The following is a 15,518-nucleotide window of genomic DNA, read 5'->3' on the forward strand; positions in this document are numbered from 1 at the left end:
ACACTCTTTGATGTTTGGTCTAACCCCTCACCTGGCTGAAGGGAACCTCTCAGCAGCAACAGATAGATTTCCATTTCGCTTGCAAAGCACGAGGCTGGAATTGTTCTTTGGAGAACACTTAGCCCAAGGTTGGGAAGCTTGGATCAGGCGTACCTCATTTGAGGTCGTGTTTGTGACTTCTGCCCACCGAGGGATAGACACTCGTGGTTCTGGCGGCGAAGTGGTAACCAAAAAACTCGGACAATGCTCCTATTGATAGGACTAGTAGAGCGGTTGGGTTAATGGGACTACTGCTTGCAACAACATTTATCCTGCTAGGACCGCTTCCATCGTGTGGAGCAAAGTTGCCTTCCATTGGGTTTGGAGGGTTCTCATCAATGTTGCATCGGCTTTCCCATGTTGTGTACCAACATTTGAACTCACTGGAAAATTCCAATACGAATTGTGTGAGAATAATTCAAGTGTGTGTCTTGAGCTTGTAGTTGTAAATCTAAATTTGCCATTACTTTGTCTCAAAGCCATACTTCATCTTCAATAATGCCTACTTCTCTAAATCTTTATGATTGCAAATGGGAGACAATGTATGGTTTTGAAAGTATTAAAAGTAGAATGTTTTATTTGGGAATAAGTTTAGGAACTATTATGTGTGCAAATCATATTTCATCTTTGTTAATGGTTACCTTGTGAAGTGTTTATAAATAATAGCAAAAAACAATGTTTGCCTCCAAAAGCTTTAGAACTACACTTGTTTAATAAGAAAGCAACTAAATAAATGTGCTATGGTCTTAAGGAAGAAACAACAAAAGAGACTTTTGCTAAAAAACATAACGTAATAACTTGTAACTGCAAAATAGGTGTTTTTCAAAATGTTATACAAAGTATGAAATGAGAATAGCATTTGTTTGCAAGTAAATAATCCAAAAATGAGCAAAATCTAGATATGAAGAATGTCTTTGATAAGATTCCAACTAAGCAACATAAAAAAGCACTTGTTTAATAGGTCTGCAAACTAAATTAATGTGCTATGGTCTCAAGGAAGAAGCTACAAAAGCAAACTTTTACTAAAAATCATAACGTACTAACTTGTAACTACAAAGGAGGCATTTTTTAAAATGTTGTACTACAAAGTATGAAATGAGCTTAGCATTTGTTTCCAAGTAAATAATTTGGAAATAAGCAAAATCTACATATCAAGAATGTCTTTGTTTTGATTCCAAATAACCGACATCAAAAAGCAAATGGTTTTTTCCCGTTTCAGAATTAGAGCAATAGAATTACTTCACTATCTTTTCCATTCCAACAAAGATCTATGCAAAACCAAAAAGATGTAATTTCTGTAATTGAAAAGTAAAATGACCATAGCATTTATTTCCAAGTAAATAATTAGAAAATGAACAAAATTTAGGAATGATGGAGCTCTTTGTTTTGATTCTAAATAACAAACAATACAAGTATCTCACTATGTTTTCCATTCGAATTAAGATAGATGAACAAAAAAAGAGATGGAAATTTCCTTCATTGGAAAATTACACAAGATGTAAATATATTCAAACATCCATGTTTGCAAGGTTTATGATTGAAACGGCGGTGTTTGCGTAGCATGCAGCGTAAGAGATCCCAAGCTATTTGGGCGGTTAAAAAAGAGGGCGTAGCAACTTCGAATTAGGCATCTATGACTTCTGCAGGACCAGGAAGAGGTGGCCTAATGTACATATTAATTTGGCACTTCAATTTCAGGTCGCATCCTCGGTCGCGAATGATTTGCCGAACTGAAGACATGACGTAAAATGTAAATAGCATCAAAAAATTAAAAGGCATGCATGGCATAAGGCACGCAAAAAGAGCTTCTCATGCTTGCTTGGCAGTCGCGTAGAACGCTGTCTTCAATGTTTTTTTAGAGCTCTTGCGAATACGCCCTTCTTTAATTGGAGCTAGGACAAGAGGGAAGCTCCTTCAATGTTTTTTTAGAGCTCTTGCGAATGCGCCCTTCTTTAATTGGAGCTAGGACAAGAGGGAAGCTTGTGACAGACACTGGGAGAGGCGTCGAGGTCTGTATCAAGCACGAACCGGAAGTTGAAAGAACACCATGTTGTGCGAGGGCTTGAACAGCTTCTCTCATTAGCGGGCCTAGACCTACACACACATGGATTTTAAAAATACAAGATGTATATGATGGGAATCGGCAGCGCTGAAACACATTCAAAAAAAGGCCGCATACCTTGTGCGGGATCAAAAGGCTCCATCCCACTAGTTGTTTTGTGGACTCCCGTTTGTATTAATATGTCCAAGCACAAGTCGATCCAACACATATTAATCAATAACAGTTCGAATACAAAATACGAGTTTACTGAAACAAACAGAATTAAGTGATCAAACATACCATCTGTTCCATGCAAACGGCTCAAAATTTCTTCAGCAGCACGAACACTCTCGGGAGTCTGTGAAGGCATAGCTTTAGTTTGATGTTTTCGTTTGGGATCGTCCTCTCGCGCACATCAGCGTTGATCATTTCCACGTTTATCCATATTGCACTCATCGACTTCCTCTGCGACAAGCAGACAGTTTTGTTTGTGGAAAAAGGCATAGCGCAACCTGCGAAAAAGGTTTCGTACTGAAGTTTGTGGTTCTCAGGTGGATACCTTGGATAATTGAATGCTTGTCCTTCACAGACGGCTTCTTACACTCTGCCATATCCATCAGACCTTCAAAGACATAATCCAATACGAGAATGTTAAATAATGCGTTAAAAAACAAGAGTGTTGACAGTGAAAGCGTAGCCACAGGAAAAGGGAAACCTTCGACGGTTGAGACGTACGTAGACAACAACAAACATGAATCTCAAACTATTGCTCCTGAACAGAAAGCGAAGGTAGAAAAGAAAGACAAGAAAAATGGGAAGACCGAAGTACGAATTCTGGACCGTCAGATTAGAGTGATACACTCATAGCTCGTTCTAGTAGGGGCACAATCCACCGACTTCCAGAGCAGATATTAGACGCGATGAAGACAGGCAGACTTGCGCGAGGGCGTACACAGATCACAGAGAGATTTGAGAAGAACGAAATACCGTGAGAAGAGAGACCTTTCTATAATTCACCACTACTAGTGTCCATCCATAGAGTCTCCTAAGCCTAGTGATCCATCGTCAGAAAATGTTTGCTCCACCCTCGACGTCTTCACAAAAGAAACGCATCTCTAACAAACGCACGTAAAACAGAACGATCGAAATTTCACATCCACGAACGAGGCAAAGAGTGGTCTTTTTATATGTGAGCCCATGAATCCCGTTTTGGCAATCGGATCGCGATACGGGTTTCTTCCTTTTTCTGGCACGGATGAGAACTCATACCTTTCCTTGCTGAACGTCACGTACTTGGTCTTTGTTGGCCCATGCTTTCTGGAGGATTGTAGAAGGGTCCAACAAATTGGACGCGTCGAGAACCTGCTTGTATGCAATAATAATAAACAAATCGACGCCAGACAAAGACGCAATGCACATGCCTTGAATCCAGGAACATACGTGATAGTTGAGGCAAGGATGCACGCAGTTTTTCAAGAAGGTAGTCACCTTCGCACAGAATGCAGGGAGCCCCAAACGTGATTATCGGTAGCAGATCACTCAGCGTGATCACACCCCGGAAGACAAGCATCAATGCAAGAAGAGAAGGTAGACTTGTGCCCCAAAGAGAGTGCCCTGTGAAGCGCAATCGAGCAAGCTCGCCATGTTTGCGCAAATGATCCAGAATTTCAGGAAGAACTGCTTGGTATGGAGCGAGGGCCGCATCGTAAACTCCAAATCGGTAGCTCGTCATGAAGACCTACGCATGCAGCAAAGGGAGCGAAGCGCAGACAACGAATCCCAAACTTACACGTGGCGGGGCACGAGAGGTGCATGCGCTACGTGGACGTCTACAAAACCGGAGATGAAGAACCACTCCATGGCCGACAAGTGGAGTGCAAGCAAAAATTACCCCAACGAAATACCAAAATGAATTGCTTCTGAAAATTACATTCGCTTTCACTTAGGCTTTTACATGTCCATGTGGCAGGCCAAAAAGAAAGGGCAACACAAATGCAAGCTTAGTTCACCTTTTCTCTTTTTTGTGGTTCTCTGCTCTTGGCTATGGAGGCAACCCTGATTCCTGCACCTCTGCTCCTTCCACGTTCCTTACTCGCATTTTGTCTTTCGTGCTGCTCTCGCTGCAATCTTGTTTTGGTTCCGGAGCTTCAAGAATTCTTCTAGGTACGCTTTCTTCATTCCTTGCCGCACTTATTTCTCATTTTTGTTCAGTTCCAGCTTCTAAACCCTAGCATGCGCGCTTTTGCAGCACCACTCTTCTCTGTTTTTCCATCCGATTAGGTGTAATCGGCCTTTCGTCTCAAAAGTCAAGTCTGGGAACGAATGGTCCTTAGTCTGGTATTGAATGGTCCTTGCACGCTGCCAGAATATGGTTCGTGATTGCTGAGGAGAAATGTCTGCCAGGATTTGTTTCCTTGTAAAGTTCTGCCGCAGGCTCCCGCCTTCTCCACGGAAGCGTCCGTCTCTTTTTCTTTCGGCAAGGCATTTTCCGGACCCAGGGTTCTCCGGGGACGGCAAAGAGTTTTCTTCGTCTGCTTCTCTTGCGGAGTTCTCACCATGGATCCAAGATACAAGTAGCCCTTTTAGCAAGTCACATGCCGAAGAGGTTGAAAAGCTTTGCAGAATAATTGGTGAAAGGGATTGGGATAGGACTGTGGAGACTGCTCTAGAAAGGTCAGGCATAAGGTTGAGTACGGTACATGCGGTGGATGTGATCAAACTGCAAAGGAATCCTAAACTTGCCCTCAGGTTTTTTATTTGGGCCGCGCAGCAGGAGGGTTATGAACACAATGCTTTTGCAATAAACGCAATCACAAGAGTTTGGGGTCATGAGAAGGATCTGAAAGCATTTTTAGATATTCTTTTGGGCATGCGTAAGGAGAATTATATCTGGACGCCTGCGAAATTTATCATTTTGATAAAGGGCTATGGCTGGGCAGGTCTTGTCGATGCAGCCATGAAAACTCTGGATCAAATGGAGAATTTACGTATCAAGCCCAATGAGAAGCACTATGCTTGTTTGTTGAACGTTCTTCTGAAAGAAAAACAGTTTCAGACGTCTCAAATCGTCATCAAAAAAATGAGGCGAGCTGGTATCTTGCCCGACGTAGTAACATATACAACACTCATTGACGGTTCTTGCAAGGCAGGTCATGTTCAGGATGCGTGCAAACTGTTTGAGGAGATGCTTCAAAGTGGTTGTGAACCTAATCTCTTAACTTACAGTGCGCTGTTTAATGGTCTGTGTAAGGCCAACGAAATTGAGAGAGCTTTACAAGTGTTTAGAGGGATGAAGGATGGCCCTCTAGATACAATTGCATTCAATACATTGGTGAGTGGACTTTGTGAATGCTCCCACGTGATGATTGCCCAAGAGTTTTTTGTTGAGATGATAGACAAGGGGTGTAAACCTGATACTAGGGCGTATGCCATCCTCCTTAATGGTCTCTGCGAATTAAAGAAATTTGAGGATGCTGAAAAGCTTTTAGAAGCAGCACTAGCAAAGGGCATTGTCCTTGAAGTAGGAAAATGTGCTTTACTTCTCGAGAGTCTTTGTGTGGGAGGTAGAGCAAGCGAAGCATATGTGTTGATGGGTAGATTGATTCCTGGAGACAGCATACCTGATGCGACGTGCAATATAATTATTGATAGTCTTTGCAAGGGTGGTGAAGCAAACAAAGCCTTCAAGTTGTGGAATGATATGCTGAAATTTAACTATCTTCGTGCTGATTCTTATTGTGCCCTTCTTGATGGACTTTGCAAGGAGGGTAGGCTTATTGATGCAAAAAAGGTTTATCTTGACATGATGAACAAGGGTCTTGTTCCGAGTGTTGGCATTCACTGTGCACTGTTAAATGGCTTTTGCAGAGCAGGCAACTTTGACGAGGCATATAGGGTCTGGAATGAAATGACGGAGAGAGGTTGCATTCCCAATGTTGATGTGTTTAACTCTTTGATCCATGGGCTTTCCAAGGCTGGGAAAGTGTCCAAGGCTGCTGTAGTATTGGAGAAAATGGAGCTAGCAGACTGCATTCCTACGAGTGCTACCTACAAAGCTCTCATAAATGGCTTTTGCAAGGTTGAAAACCCAGATGGTGCTTTGATGGTTTTGGAAAAGATGTCACAAAGAGGTTTTGCACCTGATGTTGCCACGTATGGTGTCTTAATTAGTACTTTATGCAAGGCAAGGAAAGCTGATGTGGGCTATGGACTTTTCATTGAAATGAAAGACAAGGGCTATGTCCCAGGTGTTTCCACTTATGGTGTTGTAATTGAAGGACTTTGTGGGATTGACCGGGTGGAGGAAGCCCTTAAACTTATGCTTGAAATATTAGAAGTTGGTCAAAGGCCAAGTAATTCAGTCTGTGAAACAGTAGTTGACACTCTTAGCAAGGTAGATAGAGGTCAGGATGCATCAAAACTCTTGGAGGCTCTAGGGTGGAAAAATGGAATTCCTTTTCAAAAGATCTGATTGTTTTTTACCATCATTACGTTGTCAATGGTGCTGTTCTTTGTACTTCAACATTTGTTTAGCAAATCTGGACTCCACCCCACATACTCTTTCCATGCCAAATTGCGCAGCTACTTTTGCACGGAAAGATTAAAACAAAAAATGGGTCATGAAGTTGAAGCCTAAACCTTGTGGTCGTGGAGTATTGAATTGTAGTGCCATTGCCATGCAAATTGTGCAACTTCCGTTAAAATACCCTCAATCTCTTTTCCTGGGATGATGCCTGATAGTCAAGAAATGAGATGTACAACATTTTCCTCAGGGACAATGAGGTGATTGTTCTCACTGAAAAGAGCAATATAAGGAGCCAGCTCATCCTGTTTGACTTTCTCTTCCTAAGTGAATGTGATGGCTTCTATGAGTGAACGAGCAGACAGTTTTCTTACACATGATGATTTTGGGGGTCTCCAACCTGTTGCCGATGATCAAGGTGTTATTCTTAAATCCATAGCTGGATACAATTGGATAAACAACCTTAGTTGCACGTACATGTACGAGCTTTGTAAGAATGTGACTGTGAGGGGCATGTAAACTTTGTCAAATTCTGGAGGCAGATTGCAACTTCTGAAGCATCATGATCTGTATGAACTGGTTCTTTTCATAAGGGTTTGGTTTTGATGAGAGAGAGATGCATTTTGTGTGTGTGATGGTGCTGCTAAAGCCCTTGTCGTTGCTGCCGCATCCTCTTTTTGCAGGTAAGCGAATAATTTGTCTGAGTGTCATACTCGTACTGATGTTTCTTTGTGTAGCTAAGGTAGCCATTACGCTCTTTCTTTTATTTCTGTTACTGGCTAATTGTCTTCTTTCACTTCTGACTTGTTTGGTGCGTGGAAGAATCTTGTTCTTTTCCTTCGGACTTGTCCTTGACCTGTCATCATCTTAGAGTTTTGCAGAAGGTTGAAGGCTTGGCTGGCCAATGTGTCTTTGGTCGTCAAGTAACATAAATATCATTTCCTAAGATTTACGTGAGCTTTGAGTCCTTTGATATTTTGGGGAGACAGTCAGAGAAGGGATCTTTCTCCGGCATCACCCAAAGTCTCTCCCTCCCTGCCCCTGTGTGCCCTCCTCCCTGGTCGTATCCTTCTTGGGCAGGAAGTATCTTGTGTACTTCAAAGTGCCAAATGGTTGGAGTACGAAGCTGCATAAAGAAGGCACCAAAGAGACTCTGGCTGGAATTTAAGTGGCTAAGGGCTTATTCCCATTACCAGTTAAGGAGCACTAGTTAAGGCTCTTAGCGGAGTGTCCACATTAGTGCATTCCCATTAGCATTTTTAGAATGTAGTTAAGTTAAATGTCCTAATTGCTCGTTAAAAATATTCGTAAATTGAACCCCTTCAAAATAGGTACTTTAAGGACTTTTAAGAAGAGAAAGATGTTGTAATGTGAAAATTTAATGGTCAACTTAAGGTTGAATAGTGGGAATGATACTTAAAGTAAGATTCTTGTTAAGAAAATTTCATGGTCAAGATCAACTCGGAACTATACAACATGGGTACTCGTTGGAAAGGTCTTGAAAAGAAGAATCCATTGTGACCTAAACTTTAAAGAACTAACTTTAAATCGATGAGATAAATCATTTTGTATAAAAATAACCCCGAAAGTTTTATTTAAGATTGCGTTGAGCATAACATAATGGGTTACCAATGGGAATGTAATTTTCATTGAAGGATCGTAACGATCGATTCCTCCTTGGCTCCATATCAGTTATTCTAAGCATTTTTTTAGGCAATCTTTTTATGATTATCTACATGCACAGGATATAGATTATCCTACTTTCTTGTTATGTAATGATATCTTTTGATGCTTACGTGGAAGGGTGGTCAGACCAATAAACGTAGTTTGTGTCGGCCATCAGATTTGCCATTGACTTGGTTGTCCAGATGTGGTCGATACATGTCCCGTTTATTGTTGTGGCGTCTTGAATTAGCTGTGTCATCCCTCGTCCTTTGAGGAATTCTTGCATCCCTTGTTGCATGTGCCATGGCGCCTATCCAATGCCGTGATTATGTGTTGCGATGGTGGGAGGACCTGGAAGACCTTGACGTTGTGTGCATCCTTTGTTGCATTCGTGTAGAACCGCGCTGCGTGCTTGATACAGTGTCCATGTTGCAAAGTATGTGCTGTGGTGTGCACGTGCATGTGTAATCACGAAAATGTAGGAAAATGAAGTGGCAAAGTGTAACTTTATTATAATATCCACAGAAAAGAAGCAGGTGTTATTTTTTTATGTGCAAGCCAGAAGATGGCGTCTGCTTCAAGGCTGATGGCCAAGCAGGAAAGCATGAAAGCGTGGGTGTGGTATGGACATTGTGTTGTGAACCTGAAACTAGACCATTTAGTTACAGTAGGCATCAGAACGCATTAAACATCTGGCTCGAAGTTGATCACAATGTCCTGCATTGTTAATTGTGAAGCTGCCTATTGGCCTTGTGTCGAGCAGTAGAGCACACGCACTGGCGATACTCTTGGAGTGCACTGAAAGGAAAGGTTGCTCCCTCCAAAGGACTGCATCAATATGTGGCTCGTTCACTTGAACTGAGACCTCGCCACCCTCGCGAATCAAGATGCGGCCATGAAGGGAGGGGACTTGCGGAATGACCTTGATGTCGTCACACGTGTGGCAAAAAGGCATGCTAGGTTCTCGGTTCACACACAAGCTACCGCAAAGCCGCGCATTGGTGCTGGACCAGCTGGCCATTCAAGTTAGTGAATAGCAGGACCCCGGAAACCTGCAATGTTTGATGTGCATTAGTAAATGTCGAAGCAAAATACAAGCCACAAGAACTTCAACAAAACCAAAGGGAAGAGAAACGAACCTTATGTTCGTATCCTAGCTCAGAGACTTGTGTGATGAAGACATCTATCAACTCGTCCCGCTTAGAACCCTCTAGCATGTCCTCGAGTATGGTGAAGTCAAACACCGGTAGCGTGTTGTGAGCCTTCATGAACGAGACATTCTTCAATGCATACATGACCATGCCGTTGTCGTTGTACTCCTACGCTAGGCGTGCTTGCATCGACTTGCGCTCATTCACAAATGACAACTAGGTGGGGACAAAAAGAAATTAAACTTGGTACGATTAAGCACAAACGTTGCATTGCCGAAACTGCATTCAAGAGCAACTTACCACGGCTCGGTCTTCATTGCAGGGCCCATCAGCAATGATTATTTGATAATTTGTGGCACCCTCAGTGTCCACCTTGATTACAACAAAACAGATTGTGTTCATGAGATTGGATATCGAGCCCTTGCCGTAGTTAATATGGGCAAATGCACGGGGGCACCTACTCAACAATGGTAGTCTCTGGAGAGAAGTTGACATTCCCCTCAAACGGCTCCCTCGGTAGAATAGTTGTAGTTGCGTTTACATGTAGGGAGAAGCTGCACGATCCTATTTTGCCGGCAATAAAATGCATCAACATCCAACCTATCCTTGAATTCTTGTACGTATGCATGTGGAAGTTTCAATACATATGCCTTTCAACTTGTTGTCAGCCAACACATCTTCTTGCTTTACTGGCATGGGAACATCCAAGGCCAGGACTACATCTGCAAAAAAGCCAACGCAAACACAAACCCAACAACGAATGAGTGAAATGAATGAAGTGGTATTCTCATCATTAGTGTCACCAAGTAGTTTATGCTTTTTTGGCCAATGTTTTATGTGTAGCTTCTACCACTGATTTGCATATGGGAGTAATCTCATAGTAAATTGTTATGACATATCTTCCATGTAAACTGTTATGAACTTTTAGCATAGAAGGCCTTCTTCTTTATTTATTAAGATCATTCTTGAGTGCCTTTAAGGCAAGGCTGATGGAAGAGGACGCTACAACACTACAAAAGGTAAACGGTTTTGTGACAGAACGCTACAAAGTTGCAGCACGATCCCTCAACAATGGAGATCTCACAAAAACACGGTTTGCAAAGGATGCATAAGTACTAATCATATGGCTAAAACTATCCAAGTAAAGCACAAAACACAGATCAAAAAAGCTTTTCTCCCTTCTGTAACCAGCCCTCTTGCCTGTCCAATTATCCAAAAAAATATCACTCAGAAACCGAAGCTTTAATATTACGAACTAGAAGGAACACTGATATGTTCAAGAAATCCAGAACTCATTGGTGGGTCATGGATGTCGAGGCAGTGAAGCATTTGTAAAAGCGGTCTATGAGCCTTGGTCCTTGCAAATATATATACATCTAGACTGCAAAATCTGCTCGCTTTTAAATATCCCTGACCACACAAATTCGAGGTAGCTCTAGAGTATATATCGTCGACTGTCAACTTTGTGTGCATGCATGTTCTACATTTGATCCGCCCACAACGAACTTGCACAATAGTCACAAAATTCCATCAACAAGATGAGTAGCATGATTGGAAATTGTGTTTCGCCTAGATTGTTGGCTAGCCTCGTACCTGTACAGTCTGAGGTAGCTTCATCGTTGAAGTATTCAAAGTCCTCACCACCACCCGGATTGTTGGCTGGCCTCGTACTTGTACAATCTGAGGTAGCTTCATCATTGAAGTATTCGAAGTCCTCACCACCACCAACCTCAGAAAATTATGTCCCCAATAGCAACGACTCAAATGTAAGCATCGAAGCAAATTGAAGAAAACCAAAGGAAGGAAGTCATCGATATCTGTCACCTGCTTTGAAAGTAGAGCTCTCCACATTCATGGAATCATTTGATGCACCCATCACAAGTAATCTGCAGGTTGCAAAAAACATAGCAAGCACTAGAAGGATGGATGATTAGCTGCTCCTCATAACTTTTCTCTCCCACATGCCTTTCCAATTCAATGAACGATAGGAAGCGCGACACCACCACCAGATACCCATCTCTTTCTACACCACAACCACAGAGGGCTCTGAATTTCATGCGCCACATCGAAGGAGACCCCCATCCCTCAGGAGGACCTGCATGCTTTCAAGGTATGGTGCAGGCATAGTTTGTAGTCGTCATGCTTTCACATTATGGTGCAGGCAGAGTTCACGACAACCCTCCAATCAACAAAAGCAATCAAACTCACAGTTCCCACCGATCAGCAATGGGACTCAAAAAAATTCTCCAAAATATAATTTTCATTTCTAAAAACCTGACACCTTCACTATAGCCTACTCATCGAGGGTAGGCCAATAAGGACAAATGGATTTCACCTAAACAAAAAAAAGCATGTCTATACACTGCGAGCTCTACATGTCCATGTATACAATTGGAATAGATGTAATTCCATGGTGACAATCCACAACTGGTTGTTCATTTCATGATTGTATGTGTGATACTAATAGTGAGTGTGAGGTCCACGTATGAACATGGCTAGTGTTATGGAGGGTAGTTTAATCTATGGTCTTTGTGTTTTAACCATGGGAGAGTTAGGATACATGGTTCTTAGGTGTGGGGCCTTCCTTGAATACACAGATAGGTTGAGAGCCCCATCCAAGCTTGTGTCTCCCTAACGACACATGAGGGCAAATGAGGCTGTGTGATATGGGACATGTAGTCTTACCTGGGATGAGTTTGGGCATGTTCCTGGACTCATCTAGGTATATGCTTATGCCATATTAGCGGACATGCAAATTTCACCTTATGAAGTTTTCGTCCATGTTGCGGCCTGCTGGATTTGTGATAATTCTTCCTATCTTAAGTGGTGTGTTGTCTTATCAGTTAGATTTAGATGCTCATCTGGGAGAGACTAAAATGAAATGGTTTAGTCTTCACAAGTAGTTGTAGCTTGAATGAAGAGATTTTTGACTAACTTTTGATTAGCCTTCTCCTTTAGTGCTAGCATTTGTCATGGGGCTGAGTTTGCCCTTCACCTCGAGAGTGTCTATAGAAACTTGGTTCAAAGACTTTGTATAAATGGATGCTCACGTATGTGTGGATGTGTGGATTTGTATGTGTGAGAGCATATGTTTATACTATGATCTACACCCACTATTGGGCGCTAATGATGTCAATGGTGATCATATAGTTAGTCCCTGCTATGCATGATGGAGTTTATGGTTTTCAACCTTATGAGTGACTATCATGAGATTGAAACTGCACTATGTTGTGTTTTTAGAGGATGAGTTTGGGCATATTCCTGGACTCATCTAGGTATATTACTTGGGATGGTGGACTATGGCCAGAGGTTTCCTGGACTCATTTAGGTATATTACCTGGGATGGTGAACTATGGCCAGAGGTTGCTTGGCCTCCTGTAGCTCAGGAGTGATCTTGAGGGATCTACTATTGTGTGGTCATGCACTAGCCTACAGCACATCTGCCCCTATGTTTGTACACTGACGATTGTTGAGCTTGCAGGTTATCATCCATACTATATCTTAAGGAGGAGGAGGAGCTTACCTTGCCATGTGTCGTGAGGGGAGGGAGAGCAAAACTGCCACCTGTCGTGAGGGGAGGGAGGAGGGAATTTCAAAAAATGCTCTGGAGTCTGCACGCCATGAAATGCAATCAACACGTTGCCAGTCGTCAAGCTAGAACGACGCTAGTGTGCCACCCCATTACAGCTCTTGTGTTGCACACCCTCAACCCTCATTGCTCCCTCCTCACAGTCCTCACACACCCTCCACCCTCACTGCTCCCTCTTCGTTGTCCTCACAGTCCGCGCTCCAATGCTTCCTCCTCGCATGATGCATTCCTCCTAGACTAGACACGCTACTCTAGTGCTCTATCCTACTCCATTTTGCCCACTATAAGGCTCCATTTTTCCCTTAACTCGCTGTCCCCCTAGACTTGCCTCCAACTCCAGCCTCCATCGCCCTCCAACCTCTCTAGCTCCTACACATCTATACTATATCTTAAGGAGGGAGGAGGAGCTTACCTTGCCACGTGTTGCGAGGGGAGGAGGAGCTTACCTTGCCACGTGTCGTGAGGAGAGGGAGAGAAAAAATGCCACCTCCTGCGAGGGGAGGGAGGAGGGAATTTCGAAAATGCTCTGGCGTCTACACGCCATGAAATGCAATCAACAGGCCTCTAGCCGCCGGGTTAGAATGCCGCGAGTGCACCACCCCATTATAGCTCCTAGGTTGTGCACCCTCCACCCTCACAGCTCCCTCCTCATAGTCCTCGCACACCCTACACCCTCACTTCTCCTCCTCATAGTCCGCGCTCCAATGCTCCCTCCTCGCGCAATGCATTCCTCCTAGACTAGATGTGCTTCTCCATTGCTCTGTCCTGCTCCATTCTTCCCTTAGCCTGGTGTCCAAACTCGCCTCCAGCTCCAGCCTCCATTGCCCTCCAACCTCTCCAGCTCTTGTATGTATGCTTGCTCCTGGCGCATGCAGACCTTTGAAGTTCGCGGACTTATGAGCTCTGACCTTCCGACAAATTCAACCCTTTGTAGATCATGATGCCGTGCTCCGTGCTCTGCGCTGTCCAATTCTCTGTGAGTTTATCTTTGTCCGTGCTGAGCTAATTGCCTTCGTGCTCCGTGTTGTGCGCATCTCCAAGATCCACCTCGGTGCTCCGTGCTCAACCCGTGAGCATCTCCAAGTGCATACCCATTGCCCAATGCCGGGTGCCCGCCTCTCTCTCTCTCTCTCTCTCTCTCTCTCTCTCTCTCTCTCTCTCTCTCTCTCTCTCTCTCTCTCTCTCTCTCTCTCCCTACTTCGCCCTATCTTTCTATATTTCTCTTGCGTGTGTTCTTTCAATGGAAAACACTCTTTATGTAGCGCATTTGAAGGCTCTCTCTCCTGCTTTTTTGATGGCTCTCTTTGAAGGCTCTCTCTTACTCTTCCTTGGATGTAAATTCAACATTTATTATTATTTTTTAATAACAGCTTCGATGCATTGTTTCTTGAAATTTTATGCAAAGTTGCATTGGATCATCCCTCAAGAGGTTTTTTAAGCATGGGCGAAGGCGATTTTTGTACGTATTCCATTTTTTAGAGAGAGAGAGATTGTGTGTGTGTGTGTGTGTGTGTGTGTGTGTGTGTGTGTGTGTGTGTGTGTGTGTGTGTGAGAGAGAGAGAGAGAGAGAGAGAGAAAGAGAGAGAGTGTGTTTTTGTATGTGTGTGTGTAGAAGACATTTACAACACCCCTTTCCATAGTGAAGAGTAGACAATTTAGAGTAGGAATGAGAAATGTTTAATAGATAAACTTTGAAATAAAGATCCACTAAAAATGAAGTAGCATCACTAGAGGGTGAACAAAATTTCCTATTTAAGAAAGAGGAAATGTGAGCAATAGAGCTTTGATAAGTCATTGGGCAACATCACTTTTATTGAAGAGGGGATTCTGCCTACCCGCCACCATCCAACAAGAAAAACGTGGTGAGAACCAGTTAAACCTTAGTTGGGAAGACAGGTGTCATAAAGACCCCTCCCTTGTTATCAGAGTCACAATAAAAATAAACACTTAACAACTGACTTACAAAGCAAGTTATAAAAATTATGAGTGAAAATCTTGTATGGAGTAATGGTATGATCACTAGCAGTGAAGCATTTCTACAGACTGAAAGAGAAATTAAGTTTAATGAACAAAATTATAGTTATGAGCATATAGAAGGTAGGGAGAGAGAAAATGCTAGGAGAGACCATTTAGAAGACATTTAGGGGAAGGATAGTGAATTGGAGGGGTTAGGTGAATGTGTAATAGGTGGGAAAGACAATAAGTAAGAGGGGAAATTTCAAAAGGAGTTTAAAAAGGAAAGGGAGAGGAAGAAGTTGGAGAGAGAGAGAGAGTTTAAGGTATAAAGAAATAGTGTGGGGGGAGGGTGGGTTGAGGGAGATAGAAAGATTAGGAAGAAAATAGAGAGATAGGTTTAGGTATTATAAAGAAATTAGAGGGGGGAAATTGCAAAAAATTAAGGGTAAGGAGGGAAAGAAAATGGAGTAAGGACACATGTTGAAAATATCAAGAAATGGAGGGGGAAATTAGAACATAGAAAGATAAGTTAGGATTATAAAAAATAGAGTGGGA

General features: G+C 42.8%; 1 protein-coding gene across 1 annotated transcript; it reads left to right on the forward strand.

Moving 5' to 3' along the window:
- The first annotated feature begins 4,106 nt into the window (after positions 1-4,106).
- Positions 4,107-7,163, forward strand: LOC147902702 (uncharacterized). Its single transcript, XM_087373715.1, has 2 exons — positions 4,107-4,243; positions 4,329-7,163. Exon 2 carries the CDS (start codon positions 4,473-4,475, stop codon positions 6,549-6,551), a length of 2,079 nt encoding a protein of 692 aa, XP_087229841.1. The 5' UTR covers positions 4,107-4,243; positions 4,329-4,472; the 3' UTR covers positions 6,552-7,163.
- Positions 7,164-15,518: the final 8,355 nt, after the last annotated feature.

This window comes from Dipteris shenzhenensis, chromosome 4, assembly GCF_047967505.1.
Source record: "Dipteris shenzhenensis isolate YYH24624 ecotype China chromosome 4, Dip_SZ_1.0, whole genome shotgun sequence".
NCBI classification, from domain to species: Eukaryota; Viridiplantae; Streptophyta; class Polypodiopsida; order Gleicheniales; family Dipteridaceae; genus Dipteris; species Dipteris shenzhenensis.

Coding starts and splice junctions, on each gene's coding strand:
- LOC147902702 (XM_087373715.1), top strand. CDS start 4,473: ATGTCTGCCAGGATTTGTTTCCTTGTAAAGTTCTGCCGCAGGCTCCCG.